Genomic DNA, 24,991 nt, shown 5'->3' with positions numbered 1-24,991 from the left:
GGTAACAGGTTATGAGTCTACAAGCCTGAGCCACCATCAACAACCACAGGTGTTGGGGAGGGAGGGAGAGACAGGGATAGGGATGTGCCAGTCCAGCTCCCGATCACAGTGAGGTTGAAGAACACACCTTCTCACAGTGCCCTTCTTTCAGTGGGAGATGGAGGTTGGTTCCCCCTGGAAGTTCTGGATTGCTGTGTCCAGAGGCCCGCTCGTGTGCTCAACGCTGTCCCACTACGAGCATTCACAGTGGTGATGTTGGGTTTTCAAGCAGAGTCTCCAAATGAATAGGTTGATTGGGGGAGACGACACGAGAGATGCGATGGCAGACGCTGCTTGTTGCACTGCCCAGAGCGCCTCTCTCTCTCTCTCTCTCTTCTCTCTCTCTCTCTCTCTCTCTCTCTCTCTCTCTCCCCGCTGTGTTGTGCTGAAGGTGGTGTTGGCGGGCTGGGTTCAGGAGAGAGAGAGAGAGAGAGAGAGTGGAGAGAGTGTTGTGTGTGGAGTCGTGGTCGTGTGTGGTGGTGTGTGTGGTGTGTGTGTGGTGTGTGTGTGTGTGTGTGTGTGTGTGTGTGTGTGTGTGTGTGTGTGTGTTGTGTGTGTGTGTGGAGACGTGGTCTCGTCCACTTCGTGGTCCCGGTGGATGGTGTGTGTGTGTGTGGAGAGAGAGACAGAAAAAGGGAGGGAGGTCCTCTGTCTGTCTCTGACCGGCCCCTCGCGCGGGGGACGCCCCTCACACATATGTCAGACGATAGACGCCTTCCGTCCGTCAGCCCGTCCGACGAGCAGGCAAACTGTGAGGCGCTGAGGAGGACCCAGTGAACAAGTGGCGCTCGTTTGACACCACTTCGTCGTCCCTCCCTCACTCACTCACTCGCTCAGCCCCTTGGGCGTGCGTGAAGCTGCTCCGTTGCGGAGCGAATCGGTCGAGGATCAGGTCGTCGGTGGATCGGCCACGGCAAGGGCGCTTGAGGGCCAACAACGCGAGAGGCTGCGTGTACAGGCGCGGTACAGACAGATGCGTCGAGTGCGACAGACGCTGTATCGCAAGACCTACCTACACACACACACACACACACACGAGGAGTGGAGATGAGGACTGGGTACAACGGTTCTCGTGTGCTGGGGAAACCAGCGTCGCTCCTGAAGGAGTCGACACCGTTCGCCAAGCCGACAGTTGGAGAGAGGGTCAGGTCCTCTCGAGTCCTGTGGCCCTGGAAGGGGGTCGTCGGCTGCTGTACCCACTGTGTAAATCCTCCCCTTCACCCACTGGGTAAATCCTCTCCCCCACTTGAAGCTTCCGGGTGCTCACCGCTGACTTCCTCAGTGAGTCGTTTGGTTGAACTGAGCTGTTGGTGGGAGCCGATACGAGTAATTAAGGGCGTCTGGGCAGTTAAGCAGGGAGGTGAGGCGGGGCGCTACGTGCGCCTGGGCGAATGGTCCTTTCTGACACAAACTGACCACGTCTACGTGGGCCGGGACGAATGGTCCTTTCCGACACGCGCGGACCACGTCTGCTCACCGGGACGAATGGTCCTTTCCGACACGATCGGACCACGTCTGCGTACCGGGAGCACCCACCATGCGAAAGAGGCTTGCCTGAACGCATCGCAGGGTGACGTGTGGGAGAGTGTGAGTGAGTGAGTGAGTGTGTGAGTGAGTGTGTGAGGGAGAGGGAGGAAGGGAGGCTGGGGACCTCGACCACCACCAGCTGATTAAGGGATGTGCGCGGCCTACCTTACCTAAACCCCCTCGGACACCACCTCCTCCCGTCCTGACCCGTCCACCTACCACCTACCAGCTGATTACCTTCGCGACCTCCACCACACACACACACACACACACACACACCACACACTCAGGGCAACCTCTTCTTACACACACACAGAGGGAGGGTCGGTCAAAGCTGTCCAGGGTGGGGTCAATACATGGGTAAACATTGCTCCCACTGTCACCTTCCCCACTTAGTCTCTCTCTCTCTCTCTCTCTCTCTCTCTCTCTCTCTCTCTCTCTCTCTCTCTCTCTCTCTCTCTCTCTCTCTCTCTCACCCCACCAACCCCAGTTCCTGGGGAGGAGGAGGAGGAGGAGGTGGGAGAGGAGGAGTCTAAGAGCGAGAGACGCGATCAAGCGTAAATATTAATCCAATTACCGACTACATCTACGTCGCGATTTCAGGAGAGAGGGTAACGAGGTAACTGCTTGTTATATACATCGTGGTTCCTTCTGGCACCGTAACAACTGTACGTGCTTAATTATACCTACCATATCATCTCTATTAATGGGTTGTGGTTGTACAGCGGGTGTCTGTGGTCAGGGGTTGTGGTTGTACAGCAGGTGTCTGTGGTCAGGGGTTAGTGGTTGTACAGCAGGTGTCTGTGGTCAGGGGTTAGTGGTTGTACAGCAGGTGTCTGTGGTCAGGGGTAGTGGTTGTACAGAGCAGGTGTCTGTGGTCAGGGGTTGTGGTTGTACAGCAGGTGTCTGTGGTCAGGGGTAGTGGTTGTACAGCAGGTGTCTGTGGTCAGGGGTTAGTGGTTGTACAGCAGGTGTCTGTGGTCAGGGGTTAGTGGTTGTACAGCAGGTGTCTGTGGTCAGGGGTAGTGGTTGTACAGCAGGTGTCTGTGGTCAGGGGTTAGTGGTTGTACATAGCAGGTGTCTGTGGTCAGGGGTTAGTGGTTGTACAGCAGGTGTCTGTGGTCAGGGGTATGTGGGTGTTACAGCAGGTGTCTGTGGTCAGGGGTTAGTGGTTGTACAGCAGGTGTCTGTGGTCAGGGGTTAGTGGGTGTACATAGCAGGTGTCTGTGGTCAGGGGTTAGTGGGTGTACAGCAGGTGTCTGTGGTCAGGGGTAGTGGTTGTACAGCAGGTGTCTGTGGTCAGGGGTTAGTGGTTGTACATAGCAGGTGTCTGTGGTCAGGGGTTAGTGGGTGTACAGCAGGTGTCTGTGGTCAGGGGTAGTGGTTGTACAGCAGGTGTCTGTGGTCAGGGGTAGTGGTTGTACAGCAGGTGTCTGTGGTCAGGGTTAGTGGTTGTACAGCAGGTGTCTGTGGTCAGGGGTTAGTGGGTGTACAGCAGGTGTCTGTGGTCAGGGGTAGTGGTTGTACAGCAGGTGTCTGTGGTCAGGGGTTAGTGGTTGTACAGCAGGTGTCTGTGGTCAGGGGTAGTGGTTGTACAGCAGGTGTCTGTGGTCAGGGGTAGTGGTTGTACAGCAGGTGTCTGTGGTCAGGGGTAGTGGTTGTACAGCAGGTGTCTGTGGTCAGGGGTACTGGGTGTACAGCAGGTGTTTGTGGTCAGGGGTAGTGGTTGTACAGAGCAGGTGTCTGTGGTCAGGGTTAGTGGTTGTACAGCAGGTGTCTGTGGTCAGGGGTTAGTGGTTGTACAGAGCAGGTGTCTGTGGTCAGGGGTTGTGGTTGTACAGCAGGTGTCTGTGGTCAGGGGTAGTCGGTGTACAGCAGGTGTCTGTGGTCAGGGGTAGTGGTTGTACACAATGTGTCTGGGTTAGGCATTTGGAACTCGTGCCTTCTCTGTGGTCTTTGGCCCCTGACCACTATGCCCTCAAACAACGAAAACTATGTTCCGCGTTCATCTAACCATTCATTCAATCATCTAACCATCTATCCACTCATTGACGATCTATCCACAACCGCTCCGTCTATCCTACATCCACCGGAGTCGTCTATCGTATAATACGTCAAGAACCATCTCGAAGTCCTCTGTTGCTGCCACTGCCACCAAAAGAGGTGGCAACCGCCCCAGAAACACCCCCACCTCCCACCCACAACTACAGAATACCCCCAAATACCCCAGACTCTTGACTTACACCTGCTACAGTGGACTTACACCTGCTACAGTGGACTTACACCTGTTACAGTGGACTTACACCTGTTACAGTGGACTTACACCTGTTACAGTGGACTGACACCTGCTACAGTGGACTCACACCTGCTACAGTGGACTTACACCTGCTACAGTGGACTTACACCTGCTACAGTGGACTTACACCTGCTACAGTGGACTCACACCTGCTACAGTGGACTGACACCTGCTACAGTGGACTTACACCTGTTACAGTGGACTCACACCTGCTACAGTGGACTGACACCTGCTACAGTGGACTCACACCTGCTACAGTGGACTTACACCTGCTACAGTGGACTTACACCTGCTACAGTGGACTGACACCTGCTACAGTGGACTGACACCTGCTACAGTGGACTTACACCTGCTACAGTGGACTCACACCTGCTACAGTGGACTTACACCTGCTACAGTGGACTTACACCTGCTACAGCGGACTGACACCTGCTACAGTGGACTTACACCTGCTACAGCGGACTGACACCTGCTACAGTGGACTTACACCTGCTACAGCGGACTGACACCTGCTACAGTGGACTCACACCTGCTACAGTGGACTTACACCTGCTACAGTGGACTCACACCTGCTACAGTGGACTTACACCTGCTACAGTGGACTCACACCTGCTACAGCGGACTTACACCTGCTACAGTGGACTCACACCTGCTACAGTGGACTTACACCTGCTACAGTGGACTCACACCTGCTACAGCGGACTTACACCAGCTACAGTGGACTTACACCTGCTACAGTGGACTTACACCTGCTACAGTGGACTTACACCTGCTACAGTGGACTTAACACCTGGGCGACCGTGTACACACCTGGCTCTCAGGGGACCTGAATAGCCATCACACGTGACTTTGCAGTTCCTTAATACTGCCTCTCTTGCTCACCTCGCGCGTGCCCCCCCCAAAAAAAAAAAACCTTAGAAAATGGTCGCTACGTCCAAAAATGGTCGCTACGTCCAAAAATGGTCGCTACGTCGAAAAATGGTCGCTACGTCGAAAAATGGTCGCTAAGTCTAAAAATGGTCGCTACGTCGAAAAATGGTCGCTACGTCGAAAAATGGTCACTACGTCCAAAAATGGTCGCTACGTCCAAAAATGGTCGCTACGTCCAAAAATGGTCGCTACGTCCAAAAATGGTCGCCACGTCGAAAAATCTAGCACTATCTATCTCCCCCCCCCCCACCCCTAACACAATAGACACATATCAGCGAAGGTAAGCGTCATGCACACGATGGCAACCGAAACCTTGTCGGCCAAAATGTCCGATTTTCCGGCCAGACACCGGACACCGGACCCCCAGTCACACCCCCCTCCCTCCCCAACCTCTCTCTCTCTCTCTCTCTCTCTCTCTCCTCTCTCTCTCTCTCTCTCTTCCCTGCAGATTTGGCCCTCGAACCACAGTCCTCTATCGCCGCCAGCTTGCCCACGAGAGAGAGAGAGAGAGAGAGAGAGAGAGAGAGAGAGAGAGATTGGGAAAGAACCGTGGGAAAAAAATGGGGGGGAGAGGGGGGCTGTTGTAGCGCTGGAGAAAATACAGGCCTCAACGAAGCACAGACGACGTAAACCCCCACACAACACCGTCGGTACGGAAATACGTCATACGTTACAGTGACACTCGACAGGTTACAGGACACTGCTAAACGTACACTACACCCCCCCCCCCCCCTAACAACCACCACCACCCCAGAGCAGCTCAGCTCCGGGGGTGTCGGGTCTCCTGTGTCTGTATCACAAGCGATACAGACGAACGCCCACAACATCCCGTTGTGGTTGTGGGGAGAGAGAGAGAGAGAGAGAGAGAGAGAGAGAGAGAGAGAGAGAGAGAGAAGAGGAGAGAGAGAGAGAGAGAGAGAGAGAGAGAGAGAGAGAGAGAGAGCTGGTGCACCATGAGCAGGGCGACCAAATGGTTAATAAAAACAACAAAAATATTAATGATAACAATAATAATAATAATAATAATAATAATAATAATAATAATAATAATATTGTCGAATAACTTCCCGATCCACAGTTTCAGATCCTGGGCGGAGCAATACGCTGTATTGTGTACTCGTTCTGTATTGACACACACCGTCACTCTGTATTCCTGTGTGCGATATATCTTGTAACACAATCTGTAACGGTGAGAGTATATTCTGTACGTCATATACCTTGTATGCGATATACTCCGACCCCTCTAACATTAATATCAATGCTGTAACACACACTGTAACGCAGACAGTATATTCTGTATATCATATACCTAATACACGATATATTCCGACCCCTCTAGCATTAATATCAATGCTGTAACACACACTGTAACGCAGACAGTATATTCTGTATATCATATACCTAATACACGATATATTCCGACCCCTCTAGCATTAATATCAATGCTGTAACACACACTGTAACGCAGACAGTATATTCTGTATATCATATACCTAATACACGATATATTCCGACCCCTCTAGCATTAATATCAATGCTGTAACACACTGTAACGCAGACAGTATATTCTGTATATCATATACCTATACACGATATATTCCGACCCCTCTAGCATTAATATCAATGCTGTAACACACACTGTAACGCAGACAGTATATTCTGTATATCATATACCTAATACACGATATATTCCGACCCCTCTAGCATTAATATCAATGCTGTAACACACACTGTAACGCAGACAGTATATTCTGTATATCATATACCTTATACACGATATACTCCCTCCATCTAGCAATAACAACGTATGTACTTAAATGTACTGAATTGCTTCTCAACATTGTCCCCAAACTGCCGGTAACGCTAACCACCCATTTCCAAACCTAATAAGGTTCCCCCAGGTCCTTGGGCCCACCTGTCACCTTCCTCTGTCCATGAACTGTACCCAGTGTACACTTTGTACTTGCCCACGTCCACCCACGCTGTCGCATGCCTGTGTGTACACGTCCACCAATGAATTATTCTAATCTGGAATGACGGGTGAGGGTGGGCTGTGGTGCCGACAGAATCTAAGGTTATTAGGGTACAACCTACAGATGTTATACAGGGTGTGTGTGTGTGTGTGTGTGTGTGTGTGTGTGTGTGTGTGTGTGTGAGGGCGCCAGTGAGTACTGTATGTAAGCGTGACAATGTACTGTGCTAAGAAAAAAAATACAGCACCGTTAACCACGCTTGTATAGCAATAAAGGTGTTATGTGAAGTACAACATGCAGCCAACCAGGTGTTACCCAAAGTACAACATAGTTCAGTACAGGTGTTACCCACGGAGTACACCCGATCAGTACAGGTGTTACCCACAGAGTACACCCGATCAGTACAGGTGTTACCCACAGAGTACACCCGATCAGTACAGGTGTTACCCAAAGTACAACACAGGTCAGTACAGGTGTAACACCACAGAGTACAACCGATCAGTACAGGTGTTACCCACAGAGTACACCCGAACAGTACAGGTGTTACCCAGAGTACACCCGATCAGTACAGGTGTTACCCACAGAGTACACCCGAACAGTACAGGTGTTACCCACAGAGTACACCCGATCAGTACAGGTGTTACCCACGGAGTACACCCGATCAGTACAGGTGTTACCCACAGAGTACACCCGATCAGTACAGGTGTTACCCACAGAGTACACCCGAACAGTACAGGTGTTACCCACAGAGTACACCCGAACAGTACAGGTGTTACCCCAAAAAAAGTACAAATGCAGCAAAACAGGTGTTGCACAAAAGCACAACAATTACAGTGGTACGATGACTGAATTGCTGTAACAAAAGCACACGAGGGTCAAAGGAAGTACAGCCAAGTGTTACACGAGTGTAAAACTCTCCCTGTAACACACCCACAGCAACCACGGTTACAGCACCCATGTGTACGATGCGATAAATACCAAACAATGTGAACCAAAAGCGAAAAGTTGACTCTCACGAAGAAGAGAAAAAGAAAAATATATATTTCTCTTACCACATATAACCTATCATGGGGCCATAGCAGGCGACCTGTATGAAACTTGAACTACACATTAAGGTGTGTTTGTGAGGTACAGTAGCCCAATCGTCTTCCACGACAGGTGGTGGAGGGACAAGATCCCCCTTTTTATATATATATATATATTTTTGCTCCTCCGTGCCCACCAACGCGCCTACTTCTTCACCAATGCCATCTGCTCGCTCCACTCCTCCTTGCAAGCGAGGGAGGGGAAGGAGGAGGCGCGGCCCATCTACCTGAGAAGGGTTGCTGTGGACAACACACATGGGGGTGTACGAAAGCCGCTCTTCCAACACTTACCCTTGCAGGTACTTATGAATGAAGGTGTCTGGTCGAGGGATGGTCTGGTGCTGGTCGCTGCCGAGGCCCTGCGACCCGCCTGGCTGGGAGATCTGTCGTATAAGACCCACGAATTTCTTCTTCAGGGACGGTCCCGAGCTGTTGCGACTCATGGTGGCGTACGTCAACCGATGCGAGAGAGGGTAGTGTCTCTTGAAAATGGACGACCTTCCGTTCAGGTCAATTTATACCAAGAGTCTCATTGTCCGGACCGCCCGAGATCACGTGTCCTCACCCCACCACTGTCCGATCTCAACTGTTTTGATTATCGCGACTCCGCGAGATGCTGCCTTCCTCCTTCCTCGCGAAGTTGTCGTACGCCAACACTATCCCTTCTCGCTGAGGACAGAAGCGCCATTACCAATGGTAGATCTCATAAAAAAAACGATTTTTGATATACTTATGAGAGAGGATGATTTAAATATATAGACGTGTCTTACGATGGTAGGCAGAGTGACATGTTTATATCGTACAGCGACAGCGCGGTTTGCAGACGACCGTCGGAGTATGTTCCGCCTGCGCCAGGTGGACCCGTTTTCTATACAAGGTGAGGCCAGGGAGGGATGTGTGTGTGTCTATCTGCTCCCACCATCGGTCAAATATCCAATCAAAACGGCTGATATTTTGCCGAGACGCACCTCGCAGCTGCCGTGAAGGACGCAGAGAAGATAATGTCCGTGGTGGTGGGTTCAGAGGCGCTGTCATAGCGCTATGCATCGTCTCAAAGCCAACAAAACACGGTGAACTGTAAAACTGTCGAAACCGTAATATATATTCTCGCAGCCTGGCATCCGCTATGATAGCAAATGTTAAAAACGCTAAATTTATGTTAATAACGCTACAATTTATGTTAATAATGCTAAATTTTTTATGTGAGAGCCTTTGCATTACTCTCATGCCCACGCACTCTCACACGCAAACACAAGTAAACATACCACACACACACACACACAAACATGCAGACATACACAGATGACGTGTTCACAGACATGACTATTTCAGTGGGACACACACACACAACCACACACACACACACACACACCACACACACACACGCATACACACAGACACACACACACACACACACAGACACACACACACACACACACACACGTGTTATTAAGCCAGCCTCTGACAACACACAACCCCCCCCCCCCCCCGTGAGCCATGTACCACACTATGCTTCATGTATACACCACAGAGCATGCTCTGTATAACCTCCTGCTGGGCGACGTATACATAAGACGTCATCCCGGCTCAGCTCCATCGCCGGAATTCCCCCCCCCCCCAAAAAGCCGGGGGCTTCCAATTTCCCCCTGGCTGAGATGCCTCCAGCTGTGCTGACCATGTAGGACAGGTTCTCTTTGCCTGGGATGGCGTCCTACATCCTGTATTCTACCAGACCCACCCACATCTCTCTCTCTCTCTCTCTCTCTCTCTCTCTCTCTCTCTCTCTCTCTCTCTCTCTCTCTCTCTCTCTCCACAATTACGAATGATCCCACATCTAGTCCTCCTTCATCTCTCCCCCCCATCCCCCCTTCTTCCCATGACCCTATACCGTATCTCCTGGCGCTACCTCGCTGAAGCAGGGGGTAGCGATGCTGTTTCCAGTGGGACGGGGTAGCGACGGGAATGGATGAAAAGGCAAGCAAGTATGAATATGTACACGTGTATATATATATGTATATGTCTGTGAATGTGTAGGTATATGTGTTGATATGTATATGTATGTATATGTGCGTGTGTGGGCGTTTATGTATATGCCTGTGAATGTGTATGTATATATATTGATATGTATATGTATGTATATGTGCGTGTGTGGGCGTTCATGTATATGTGTATATGAGTGGATGGGCCTCGTCATAACAAGGGGTACAAATATCATCTTGGAACTTCTCTTCCCCAAAGGAGTCCGCCATTACCCTGCTACTGATTGGAGCACAGCCTTACAGGAGAGCCTATAAGAAAAAAAAAAAAAAAAACGGACCATGGTGGGTTACTAAACAAAAAACGGGAGGGAGGAAGATACGACAAGAAGACCGCATGGAGAGAAACGTGAGCCCTGGGGGACAACGCTGATGTGTCAACCTAACTGAATTGTAAATGGTGTGTGTGTGTGTGTGTGTGTGTGTGTGTGTTGTGTTGTGTTTGTTTTGTGTGTGTGTGTGTGTGTGTCTACAGCGCGGGTCAGTTTGACAGTTCAATTTCTGCTACATATATACCTCATTTAGTCTTACACACACACACACACACACCACATATATATTTATAATATTATATATATATATAAATTTATATATATTATATATTTATATATAAAATATATATATATATATATATATAAATAATAAAATAATTTAAAAAAAATAATAAATATTACTTATCATTATTATTATTATTTATTATTATTATTATTATTATTTATTATCATTATTATACTTAATCGCTGTTTCCCGCGTCAACGAGGTAGCACCAGGAAACAGACGAAGAATGGCCCATCCACTCACATACACACATATATACATACATACATACATATCAACATATACACATACAGACATATACATATATACATATGTACATATTCATACTTGCTTGCCTTCATATCCGTCGCTACCCGCCACACACGAAATAGCATCCCCCCCAACCACCCACCTTTTTTCCCTTGCCCTAATGATTGGTTAGGTTCGCTGGGTCGTGGGCCAATCAACTGCCACTGTCGTTCGAGGTCGTTCCACATCAAACTAGCATTGATAGGATCTAACAACCCCGGGGGAAGAAAAAATTATCAGTCAACACCATCTGGTGTATGGTTCACGTAGGCAGACCATGGTCCCCACACAGGCAACACTCGCCTGTTTCAAATTCACCAAGTCAGAGCAATTCAGATTATTCTAAATTTATTGATAATTGAGTGATAATTTCAGGGGAAAAATTAAAAAAAATAACAAATACTGGTAATTGCCACATGTTATACAGTCCATAATGTGAATAAATAGATAAAAAAAGACGATTTTCCTTAAAATTATCGTGAATGTCCTGCTTAATCATTTATCATTTATCGTAAATGAATTAGGGCTAAGAGTATATTCTCAAAGAAGCCATAGTTGTTATGATAAGTGAGGGGGGTAACTACACTCTCAACTGAAGCCCTATTTATCGCGATAACGATCAATGGTTTAACTCAGTAAGGCCATGGTTACTTGATCATAGTAACCCCATGGCTTCCGTCAAAGCCCAGTTACCGATATTTTTACACCATGCATCGAGAAATGGTCAGTCTCCCATAGACTGTGCGAAGTTCCCTCCCTTGTGTTTATCACTGCATCTATGGCCCTCCCTTGTGTCTATCACTGCATCTATGACCCTCCCTTGTGTCTATCATTGCATCTATGGCCCTCCCTTGTGTCTATCACTGCATCTATGGCCCTCCCTTGTGTTTATCACTGAATCTATGGCCCTCCCTTGTGTCTATCACTGCATCTGTGACCCTCCCTTGTGTCTATCACTGCATCTATGGCCCTCCCTTGTGTCTATCACTGCATCTATGGCCCTCCCTTGTGTCTATCACTGCATCTATGGCCCTCCCTTGTGTTTATCATTGCATCTATGACCCACCCTTGTGTCTATCATTGCATCTATGGCCCTCCCTTGTGTCTATCACTGCATCTATGGCCCTTATCACTTCATCTATGACCCACCCTTGTGTCTATCACTGCATCTATGACCCTCCCTTGTGTCTATCACTGCATCTATGGCCCTTATCACTTCATCTATGACCCTCCCTTGTGTCTATCACTGCATCTATGGCCCTCCCTTGTGTTTATCATTGCATCTATGACCCACCCTTGTGTCTATCATTGCATCTATGGCCCTCCCTTGTGTCTATCACTGCATCTATGACCCTCCCTTGTGTCTATCACTGCATCTATGGCCCTCCCTTGTGTTTATCATTGCATCTATGACCCACCCTTGTGTCTATCATTGCATCTATGGCCCTCCCTTGTGTCTATCACTGCATCTATGGCCCTCCCTTGTGTCTATCACTGCATCTATGGCCCTCCCTTGTGTCTATCACTGCATCTATGACCCTCACTTGTGTCTATCACTGCATCTATGGCCCTCCCTTGTGTCTATCACTGCATCTATGGCCCTCCCTTGTGTCTATCATTGCATCTATGGCCCTCCCTTGAGTCTATCACTGCATCTATGACCCTCCCTTGTGTCTATCACTGCATCTATGACCCTCCCTTGTGTCTATCACTGCATCTATGACCCTCCCTTGTGTCTATCACTGCATCTATGGCCCTCCCTTGTGTCTATCACTGCATCTATGACCCTCCCTTGTGTCTATCACTGCATCTATGACCCTCCCTTGTGTCTATCACTGCATCTATGACCCTTATCACTGCATCTATGACCTTCCCTTGTCTATCACTGCATCTATGGCCCTTATCACTTCATCTATGACCTTCCCTTGTGTCTATCACTGCATCTGTGGCCCTTATCACTGCATCTATGACCCCTGTGGTTATCACTGCATCTGGACAGGTCAACTGCAGCCTCGCTCGCCCCCTCCCCACCTCGACCCCCTGAGACACACACGCCATTACTTACGAAAACTTCCCCACCTTCAGGAAGGCTGAAGTTACCGGGTTATAAACCAGATTTGGGGATAGGGGGAGAAAGAATACTTGCCACGTATTCCCTGCGTGTCGTAGAAGGCGACTAAAAGGGGAGGGAGCTGAGGGGGGGCTGGAAATCCTCCCATCTCTTTTTTTTTTTTAATTTTCCAAAAGAAGGAACAGAGAAGGGGGCCAGGTGAGGATATTCCCTCAAAGGCCCAGTCCTCTGTTTTTAGCGATACCTCGCTGACGCGGGAAATGGCGAATAGTAAAATATATATATATATATATATATATATATATATATATATATATATATATATATATATATATATATATATATATATATTGGAAAGGATCACAATTTTGCGCGTTATCAAGATATTCCTATGAGTCCACGGGGGAAAATGAAACACGAAAAGTTCCCAAGTGCACTTTCGTGTCATAATCACATCATCAGGGGAGACACAAGAGAGAAATATAACAGTCAGTTGATATACATCGAAGAGACGAAGCTTGGACGCCATTTGGTAAAAATGCGATTGTCCAAAACATACAACGAGCGTTCATAAACTTATCATTTTACATAGATGGGCATCGGGGTTCTGTTGGGGAGGGGGGGGAGGGGTTGGTGGAGGAGGGACTTGGCACGCGGCGTATGAGCGCGCCAACAGCATCGTCGCGCCGGGCGGTGTGTGTGTGTGTGTGTGTGTGTGTGTGTGTGTGGCGCCATCGTGAGAGCAGGAGGAGGAAAACAAAGAAAAGAAATAGTAGCTTAAGTGCTCACACACGTCCATCTTCACATGGGTCAGGCAGTAGATCTCTCTCTCTCTCTCTCTCTCTCTCTCTCTCTCTCTCTCTCTTCTCTCTCTCTCTCTCTCTCTCTCTTCCAGGGAAAGCCTTATGTTGTCGTCTCTTAGTTCTAGAAGCTGGAGCCGTCGTATTCATCGGCAAGATAAAGGTATTATGTCCCACCCCTGCAGCAGGGAAGGAGCCTTGGCCACAGCGGGTCAGGAGCCGTGTGGCCACAGCAGGCAGGAGGCGCATGGCCAAGAAGAAAAGAGCACAGGTCTGTGGCCACCACCATCAACACCAGTAATATCGAAGTTCCCCCCGAATCGAAGACTTCCATTTTCTATACCGACGGAGAGCATGGTAGACTCGTCTTAATGTGTAGACCCAGACGCAAGCAATGTTATGATCATTAAGATCGTATATTCCTGATGATTAATGATTAATTCCATCCATAACTGGCATTTACCATGACAAAGACTCTTATGAGAGCATTAAAAGTGACTGTAATGACTTGTGATCATGAAATCAAACGACACACGAGTCGGAGTATGAGGGTAATGGAGGTTAGAAGAGAGGAAGACGAGTAAATTATGCACTTCTGCCATTTTCTAGTTACAACGGATCCAAAGGTTAGTCTAACCTCGTTCGATGGCCGGTCCTCGTCGAGGGACACGCTCATCCAGTCTTCTATCCGCTCCAGCGACGGAGGGGACGTACGTCAGCTACGTGCGAGACACAGACACACCTGGAAGTAAACAATGGGGTTACATAATTTATAGATATAAACAATAGGGGTACATAATTTATAGATATAAACAATAGGGGTACATAATTTATAGATATAAACAATGGGGGTACATAATTCATAGATATAAACAATGGGGGTACATAATTTATATCTATCTCAACACAGGGGCAGCAGTACATGTACCAGTGTGGTCCACTTGCCCTGGGGCTACTGCACATCTTACACAGAAGACATACATACAACCCACCTACATACAGCCCGTGCCAGTAATGGAACACCCGACCCGTGGAAGTAATGGAACACCTACGGCCCGTGCCAGTAATGGAACACCCGACCCGTGGAAGTAATGGAACACCCGACCCGTGGAAATAATGGAACACCTACGACCCGTGCCAGTAATGGAACACCCGACCCGTGGAAATAATGGAACACCCGACCCGTGCCAGTAATGGAACACCCGACCCGTGGAAATAATGGAACACCCGACCTGTGCCAGTAATGGAACACCCGACCTGTGCCAGTAATGGAACACCCGACCCGTGGAAATAATGGAACACCCGACCTGTGCCAGTAATGGAACACCCGACCGTGGAAATAATGGAACACCCGACCTGTGCCAGTAATGGAACACCTACGACCCGTGCCAGTAATGGAACACCCGACCTGTGCCAGTAATGGAACACCCGACCCGTGGAAATAATGGAACACCCGACCTGTGCCAGTAATGGAACACCTACGACCCGTGCCAGTAATGGAACACCCGACCCGTGCCATATCTTCACTTCTATCTTGCAGCAAGATTACTATCATCACTACCCATAATTCAATGGATGCCGTTCTGTTATTTCACCACAGAACTACCACCCCAAACTTGACTATGCTTGTGTTCAACCCTAACTACGAGAAAACATGCTATACTTCACTAGGCTTGTGTTCATCCTATGAGAAAACATGCTATACTTCACTAGGCTTGTGTTCAACCCTATGAGAAAACATGCTATACTTCACTAGGCTTGTGTTCACCCTATGAGAAAACATGCTATACTTCACTAGGCTTGTGTTCATCCTATGAGAAAACATGCTATACTTCACTAGGCTTGTGTTCATCCTATGAGAAAACATGCTATACTTCACTAGGCTTGTGTTCATCCTATGAGAAAACATGCTATACTTCACTAGGCTTGTGTTCATCCTATGAGAAAACATGCTATACTTCACTAGGCTTGTGTTCATCCTATGAGAAAACATGCTATACTTCAATAACATTGCTGTTAATCAAGAACGGTCAATCAAATCATACTATTAATCACTTCCCTCTCAACATTTGTCTGTTTCGTTGTAATCATCTGCGACAGCTAAATTATAAAGCTCATAGAGAAGGTATACAGGAGCGGTTCCCAAACGCGAGTGTGTCCCTTGGGGGGAGAGTCGCTGTAAGATCCCGGAGCGAAGGAGGAATCATTTTTGGGGTAAAAAAAAATGACAGAAAACAGTACAATCATAACCACAACACGAAATTGAAGAAATCACGAAGAGGAATTACGAAAATACAGACAAAATGTAAAAAAAAACAGCTGCGAATCAAAACCACAAACATATATTTTAAACACACGTTCGAAGACGCCTAAGTTATGGTTTCTGATGATGCCTGACGCACACACCCATCGCTCAGTAGCGAGCGACACTGGCGTCATGGAGAAGGTTGAGGTCTCAAGTCTTAGGGACAAAAGTCCATTTTTGCCTGCGTCTTAGACCCGTTAGAGCCGTGTTGGTGTGGTGCCGAGGCGGTTCGAGGAACTGCACGGGTCTTGGAATTGGAAATGCTGTCATTACCCCACCCAACCACCACCGTCCAAGGCCATATAGCCATACATCATTCCCAAAGAAAATGTCGCTTGTGCTCATTTTCATTCCCAAAGAAAATGTCGCTTGTGCTCATTTTCATTCCAGGAGAAAATGTCGCTTGTGCTCATTTTTCATTCCCAAAGAAAATGTCGCTTGTGCTCATTTTCATTCCCAAAGAAAATGTCGCTTGCGCTCATTTTCATTCCCAAAGAAAATGTCGCTTGTGCTCATTTTCATTCCAGGAGAAAATGTCGCTTGTGCTCATTTTTCATTCCCAAAGAAAATGTCGCTTGTGCTCATTTTCATTCCAGGAGAAAATGTCGCTTGTGCTCATTTTCATTCCAGGAGAAAATGTCGCTTGTGCTCATTTTTCATTCCCAAAGAAAATGTCGCTTGTGCTCATTTTTCATTCCCAAAGAAAATGTCGCTTGTGCTCTTTTAAAATGTTGGTAATTACGGGTCACGATTTTAAAAAAATGTTTTGAGAGATGCTTGGCCCACTGTGTCGTATATATGAACAATGTGCGTCATGTTATATGAACTTTATTACGAAAGTGAAAGATCAATTGAACATCTTACGGAAGTGAAGGATATCAGTTGAACATATTACGGAAGTGAAGGACCAATTGAACATCTTACGGAAGTGAAGGATCAATTGAACAACTTACGGAAGTGAAGGATATCAATTGAACATATTACGGAAGTGAAGGATCAATTGAACAACTTACGGAAGTGAAGGATATCAATTGAACATATTACGAAAGTGAAGGATCAATTGAACATCTTACGGAAGTGAAGGATCAATTGAACATCTCACGGAAGTGAAGGATATCAATTGAACATCTCACGGAAGTGAAGAATATCAATTGAACATCTCACGGAAGTGAAGGATATCAATTGAACATCTCACGGCTGTCAGTGATGAAGTAGCAATTTTATGACAACATTAAACGTCTCTGAGTTTATAAAATTGCCCAAAATATTGCAATTCACTCTCTCGAAAGTGGAGTTGGCTCGTAAAGCAAGATTCGCTATTGATCAATTCACTTACCCGAACTTTACGGGACATTTCACAAGAACGCTTTCAGAATAACAACATATTTGTGATCCAGATGGGTCACAGAGAGCTGAAACATGAAGTTCATCAGCCACTGACGCCAGACATTTGATCATAAACATTCAAATTACGGGATGAATGCATACGATTATGCAAATGAGGAGAGGCCGATGTGAAACCTTCACACAGCTGCTCACGTGTGAACCATTAGCTCAAAGCATTTGACTCAAGTCAAGCGGACAATGCGACCTCTGTAGCCTGATCTAATTGTAATCACATCAGCACATGATTACAAATGTAATCATATCAACCAACGTAATTATCTTAAGGGGCTTTTGCTCAGCCACTCCAGTCAAGGAGACATCTTAACCCACGAACGTAAACTGTCCTCATATATATCACTTCAAAATACCCTTTTAACACCCCCCCAGCGGCTTTTACCAATAATTATCAATTTTAACATGTGTTCGAACAGTGTTTCTCACGTTTCGAACTATATACGCCTCGTCTTGTCCGTAAAACCTAATTAACCCTAATTAACATAGGTCTTCCTGCGTAATCACATCAATGAATAAATCGCGAGCGAAACATTGCCATAAACCACCTTAATTAAACCTATTTGGATTCATTTACCTTAATTAACATAGGTCTTCCTGCGTAATCACATCAATGAATAAATCGCGAGCGAAACATTGCCATAAACCACCTTAATTAAACCTATTTGGATTCATTTACCCTAATTAACATAGGTCTTCCTGCGTAATCACATCAATGAATAAATCGCGAGCGAAACATTGCCATAAACCACCTTAATTAAACCTATTTGGATTCATTTACCCTAATTAACATAGGTCTTCCTGCGTAATCACATCAATGAATAAATCGCGAGCGAAACATTGCCATAAACCACCTTAAACCATTCTTCCAATCAAGACTCAAACAGACTCAAGATGGGTAATGGGTTGTTCGCTATACATCTTTAACGATCGTTAACTCGTAACGTTTCTTGAATACGATAAACCACCTCGGGAAGCAGTCAGTAGTAGTCACATGGGACTTTAAACCTAATGCCAAAGGAGAAAAAGATACATTAGCTTATAGGTAATGGGTTGTTCTCTCTACATCTTTAACGATCGTTAACTCGTGACGTCACATAAATACGATAAACCACCCTGGGAAGCAGTAGTCAATAGTCACACGGGACTTTAGACCTAATGACTCAGGAGAAAAAAGATACATTGGCTTAGTTCATAATCATACAACCATACACTCTATTATCTCTTCTTCACTTTGCTCTGGGAATCCTTCCTTTCCTCTCGTTTTTATTAATGTTCCAAAAGAAGGAACAGAGAAGGGGGCCAAGTGAGGATATTCCCTCAAAAGGCCGTCCTCTGTTCTTAACGCTACCTCGCTAACGCGGGAAATGGCGAATATGTAGGACAGAAAAAGATCATTGTCACCATAAAAATGTCTCGCCATTTTGAACATTTTACGGCCTAAATGTCTCGTCATTTGAACATTTTACAGCCTAAATGTCTCGCCATTTGAACATTTTACGGCCTAAATGTCTCGCCATTTGAACATTTTACGGCCTAAATGTCTCGCCATTTGAACATTTTACGGCCTAGATGTCTCGCCATTTGAACATTTTACGGCCAAAATGTCTCGCCATTTGAACATTTTACGGCCTAAATGTCTCGCCATTTGAACATTTTACGGCCTAAAATGTCTCGCCATTTGAACATTTTACAGCCCAAAAGAAATGTCTCGCCATTTGAACATTTTACGGCCCAAAAAAAATGTCTCGCCATTTGAACATTTTACGGCCTAAATGTCTCGCCATTTGAACATTTTACGGCCCAAAAGAAATGTCTCGCCATTTGAACATTTTACGGCCCAAAAGAAATGTCTCGCCATTTGAACCTTTTACGGCCCAAAAGAAATGTCTCGCCATTTGAACATTTTACGGCCCAAAAGAAATGTCTCGCCATTTGAACATTTTACGGCCCAAAAGAAATGTCTCGCCATTTGAACATTTTACAGCCCAAAAGAAATGTCTCGCCATTTGAACATTTTACGGCCCAAAAGAAATGTCTCGCCATTTGAACATTTTACGGCCCAAAAGAAATGTCTCGCCATTTGAACATTTTACGGCCCAAAAGAAATGTCTCGCCATTTGAACATTTTACGGCCCAAAAGAAATGTCTCGCCATTTGAACATTTTACGGCCCAAAAAGAAATGTCTCGCCATTTGAACATTTTACGGCCCAAAAGAAATGTCTCGCCATTTGAACATTTTACAGCCCAAAAGAAATGTCTCGCCATTTGAACTCTTTTACAGCCCAAAAGAAATGTCTCGCCATTTGAACATTTTACGGCCCAAAAGAAATGTCTCGCCATTTGAACATTTTACGGCCCAAAAGAAATGTCTCGCCATTTGAACATTTTACGGCCCAAAAAGAAATGACGAAATGTCTCTCATATACGATCGCCACATCCAAATTTTTTTTTTTGGAGGCTCCTGGATCTATTAACTTAGGGTTGTTAGGTCATTCAGCCATTAATCAGTCTCTATGGGGGTGGAAACTGTCGGTACAATTACCTAAAAAAGGAAAAAAAATATGGGGTGGAAACTGTCGGTACAATTAACTAAAAAAGAAAAAAAATATGGGGTGGAAACTGTCGGTACAATTAACTAAAAAAGGAAAAAAAATATGGGGTGGAAACTGTCGGTACAATTAACTAAAAAAGGAAAAAAAAATATTTAGTTGCTCAGCCTTGTGTCTTCATATCAGCCTTTTCACCTGCCACATTAATTCCTCAATACATTTTGGGCATTTATTACTTCCATTTCAGCGAGAATTTCTTAATACATTTTGAGCATTTATTACTTCCATTTCAGCGAGAATTCCTCAATACATTTTGGGCATTTATTTCTTCCATTTCAGCGAGAATTCCTCAATACATTTTGGGCATTTATTTCTTCCATTTCAGCGAGAATTTCTTAATACATTTTGAGCATTTATTTCTTCCATTTCAGTGAGAATTCCTCAATACATTTTGGGCATTTATTACTTCCATTTCAGCGAAAATTTCTTAATACATTTTGAGCATTTATTTCTTACATTTCAGCAAGAATTCCTCAATACATTTTGGGCATTTATTTCTTACATTTCAGCGAGAATTCCTCAATACATTTTGGGCATTTATTTCTTACATTTCAGCGAGGAAAGTGGGTAAGCATCCAGAAAAACACTGAAAGAGGATGAAATGATTAATGGCCGACCAGATCAGAAGCCTCGCCAACCCCAGAGAGATAGATAGAGATAGAGAGAGATAGATAGATAGATAGATAGATAGATAGAGAGAGAGAGAGAGAGAGAGAGAGAGAGAGAGAGAGAGAGAGAGAGGCGCTATGACGGTAGTGAACAAATGCCTCTTTTTTTTCTGGCCTTAAATAAATAAAATTATGAAAATAATAATACACACATGAAACTATTCTTTATCAAGCACCTGTATAGTATTTTGACCTGCTTTCGCTGATAAACATAACTGTAAAGTACTTTATCTTTACGATAAAGAAATTATTTGACCTGTTTTCGCTGATGACATACCTGTAAAGTACTTTATCTTTACGATAAAGAAAATATTTGACCTGTTTTCGCTGATAAACTGTAAAGTACTTTATCTTTACGATAAAGAAATTATTTGACCTGTTTTCGCTGATAACATAACTGTAAAGTACTTTATTTTTACGATAAAGAAATTATTTGACCTGCTTTCGCTGATAACATAACTGTAAAGTACTTTATCTTTACGATAAAGAAATTATTTGACCTGTTTTCGCTGATAACATAACTAAAAAACTTTATTTTTACGATAAAAAAAATTATTTATTAGCTACGATTTGGCAAAGGTGCTGACCATAGCAAATACGGCTCATAAAAACTTGTCAATGACATTATAATTACCTTTATCTATTTATGCAGCATGATACACCATTTAATTCCATTAAAACGACCATTAATTCATTTAAATCACGGGTTAAACGATGAATAAATGAATTAATTAATTATTAATGGGTTATGGTGGTGTCGCCAGCTGGTGGATGGCTCCTTAGGACATAGGTTGCACCACCTGCACGGTGCTAATGGCATCTATATGACGTCTATAATCTATCAAAATCATCTATATGACGTCTATAATCTATCAAAATCAGTATAGATAAATATAAATATATAAATAAATTAATATAAGGGTGGCACGAGAGAGTTAAATGAGCCAACGAGTCTTTAAACTTCAATATAAGCAATAATTACAAGACTTACTTGGGTTTACGAGGCCAATTACGTGATCAGTGGCAGAATGGGTTGCTCAGAAATGATTTTCATATATAAATGACCTCGATTTTCGTCGAATTCCTCTCGGTGATCTGCAATTATGTGTACACCGACTTGAGCGCCGCGGCCATGTTACATTGCAAGATACGAGCGTAAAATTAAGATTTTTCGCGGTATTTGAAATTATCCACTTCCCTGAGCCTACTAAAGGGATTAATTAAATATTTTATTAATGCCAAGTCCAGGGAATAATCTCGATATAAGAATTTCCTTTAAACCAATGGATTAGTCCCCAAAATAGTTTTTCTAGCAAATGTGGTTTTTGGGTCGTCTACTTACAATTGTTGTACTAGCACTAGTCAATGTGGTGCTATTGGCACCATAGTAATCCTATCCATTTTGGTACCACAAGCACCATAGTAATACTAGCTTCTGTGGTACCACTTTCCGCTATAAGTAATGTTTGCCGCTGTAGTCCCTATAACCGCTGTAGTCCACTATCTTGGACGTTAATGGTTGTTGTTCATTAATACTACCTGCTAAAGTACCATTAACCGCTACAATAATACTAGGTGCTTGGGGTTCCCTAACTACTGTGGAACTACAAACCACTAGAGCAATACTGATCGCTGTAATTACACCATCTGCTACAGTAATACTAACCCTGTAGAACTAGTTACAGCAGCAATACGAGCCACTGTAATAAAACCAGCCACTACAGTACCAATAGCCACTGTAATAAAACCAGCCACTACAGTACCAATAGCCACTGTAATAAAACCAGCCACTACAGTGACACTAACCACTGTAATAAAACCAGTCACTACAGTGCCACTAGACGCTGTAATAAAACCAGCCACTACAGTGCCACCAACCACTGTAATAAAACCAGCCACTACAGTGCCACTAACCGCTGAAATAAAAGACACCCGTCCACAAGAAAGGGGCTGAGGTAATTACCTCTTCCTCGTTCAGTGTCCACAACACAGTGTGAACGACTAGTTGTGTAGCAACAATTCTACCCCCTAACATGGAACTCTCCCCACGAGAGTAACCAGATATGAAGCAACTGATACTTCATCACGAAAACATGACCCCCAACACACACCCTCCCTTCTCCCCTGCAGTCCTGATCCACATTCTATGAAGCGTGGCTGACCTCACGTCTCCTCCATCAATCCCTAGCCTAGCCAATCTTAGTTTTACACCTGCGTGATACCTCTCCTCGCTGTCCATCAAGAACAGAGGCAGAACTCATGGACCAAAAGCATCACAGACATAAAGGGGTCAATGAAAACACTCTAGGTTTCAGATATACGCATCGAATAACCTCAGCCCACTGACAGGGGGTCTGGTACACCTCCTTCAGCAGTTCCACCTGGATAATGGCTCCTCTATTCCTCCAGCAGGAGCTGTTACGATGAAGCCTCTTCATCACCTGCCTCTTAGCAACATCACACAACCATGGCACCTCAGCAACACATCCTCCTCTTTGCAACACTGCCTCGGGACCTCAGCAACACATCCTCCTCTTGCAACACTGCCTCGGGACCTCAGCAACACATCCTCCTCTTGCAACACTGCCTCGGGACCTCAGCAACACATCCTCCTCTTGCAACACTGCCTTGGGACCTCAGCAACACATCCTCCTCTTGCAACACTGCTTCGGGACCTCAGCAACATCCTCTCCTAACTGAGGGACAACTATAGACTTCAGCAGCAACCTCTCTCTCTCCTGCAACGTAGCCTCAGGACCTTGGAGACATCTTCCTTCCTTCGTGCTGGACAACCTGTACGGACCTCAGCAAACACTACCTCCTGCAACACAATTTTAGGCCTAAACCTCAACCACTCTCTCCTTTGCAGGACAACCATGGACTCCAGCAACACCTCAATGTCATAATTAGGATCTCAGCAACAAACTCTCCCTTCTGCACCACAGTCTCAGGACCTCAGCAATGCCCCCCCTCCTTTCTGAAGGACAACAATGGACCTCAGCAACACTCCCTCCTCCTGGCAACTTTGCCTCAGGGACTGAGCAGTGTCTTCCTCTCTCCTGCAACACCTTCAGAAGACCAGTCAACGCATCACTTGAACCTAGCCTGTGAGGGGACTTACTGATAAAGCTTTATTGTTACCCATGTTTTCACTGTCCTAAACATTAGATAGGAACCACCCTGAGGGTTGAGAGCACCATTCTGAGTGGGGTGGAAGTCCTGAAGACTGAGCCAGTAGATTTAAAGAGACCATGGAATATTTCCCTTCTCTTAGCAGGTGTTTCTTCTCTCCTAACAGTAAACTTTACTAGCGATAAAACTTGGTCAGGAAGACGAGATAGGGTTAAGAAGTGTCTCTGCATTTGGTTGGATACTAGTGAACTTCTCTATATAGAAACTGATTAGGAAGGATTGTAGCCTCACTTGTAACCCCTAAACAGCGACAAGATGTCTTCCCCTAATCTCTCGCTTTGTGGGATGTGGTTAAAGAGATGTTTACAAATAATGAGATGCCTTCAAAAAATCTCTCTCAACTAGCCCCATAGATTTAAAATGTAATGATGTGGGCATTTTCATGTCATATGTAGCTAACATAAGCTCTGTCAAAAGAATTTCAAAACTGCTCCCCCTTTGTTATCAACAAATGTACAGTCACTATTTCTGAGCCACAGAAGGAGGGACTTTGTGTAATTTATACTAGGCAACCCATGAGTACTCTATCTTGACTTAAAAGGTTTTACGGCATGTGGTTATCATTAGACTCTGCCAAAGGACATCATAAAACTTGCATGGTTTGTACTTCTATCTAGCTAATTACCTCTCTCTCAGTACAGCTTCATCTCACAGAACTTAGCCTGAATACGAATCACTAAATTACCGAGCTGATAATGATAGACATGCCCACTAAGGAGTCCACTTAAGAAAAAGACCATTAACTTAGAAGAAAGACACAACCCTACTGAAGGGATGGAGGGTATCAGAAACACAGACACTGGATTTTCGGAGTACATTCTCGTTTACAAGCAGCATCAGAAAAAAATACAGGCTTTCAAAACCAATTAAAACTTGTTTCTACATCTTAATGTAAAATAGCTCAAATTAATTCCAATATTCTTTTTCCCCACACTCTTCACCTACCCTTTCATCCATGATAGGGACATGACTTTGCTTGTGCTATATCAGCAGAGAGAGAGAGAGAGAGAGAGAGAGAGAGAGAGAGAGAGAGAGAGAGAGAGAGAGAGAGAGAGAGAGAGAGAGAGAGAGAGAGAGAGAGAGAGGAGAGAGAGAGAGAGAGAGAGAGAGGAGAGAGAGAGAGAGAGAGAGAGAGAGAGAGAGAGAGAGAGAGAGAGAGAGAGAGAGAGAGAGAGTTTACACAAATTCTTGTGTAAAGAAAACTATGATGGT

The 24,991-nt window shown here is 45.3% G+C and overlaps 1 protein-coding gene across 3 annotated transcripts in view; it reads right to left on the bottom strand.

The window, feature by feature from the left end:
- The window catches only part of LOC139754749 (uncharacterized), a 159,885-nt gene extending 138,170 nt beyond the window's left edge, over positions 1-21,715 (bottom strand). For 2 of the 3 annotated variants that reach the window (XM_071672504.1, XM_071672505.1), the window contains exon 1: positions 8,142-8,444. In XM_071672504.1, coding sequence (XP_071528605.1) covers positions 8,142-8,293 — 152 coding nt within the window. In that variant the 5' untranslated portion in view covers positions 8,294-8,444. Of the gene's footprint in view, positions 1-8,141; positions 8,445-14,240; positions 14,346-21,578 lie in introns of those variants that run through there. The other variant, XM_071672507.1, reaches the window with a different exon arrangement.
- Positions 21,716-24,991: the final 3,276 nt, after the last annotated feature.

This window comes from Panulirus ornatus, chromosome 17, assembly GCF_036320965.1.
Source record: "Panulirus ornatus isolate Po-2019 chromosome 17, ASM3632096v1, whole genome shotgun sequence".
NCBI lineage: Eukaryota > Metazoa > Arthropoda > Malacostraca > Decapoda > Palinuridae > Panulirus > Panulirus ornatus.
This window is presented reverse-complemented; position numbering and strand designations above follow the sequence as displayed.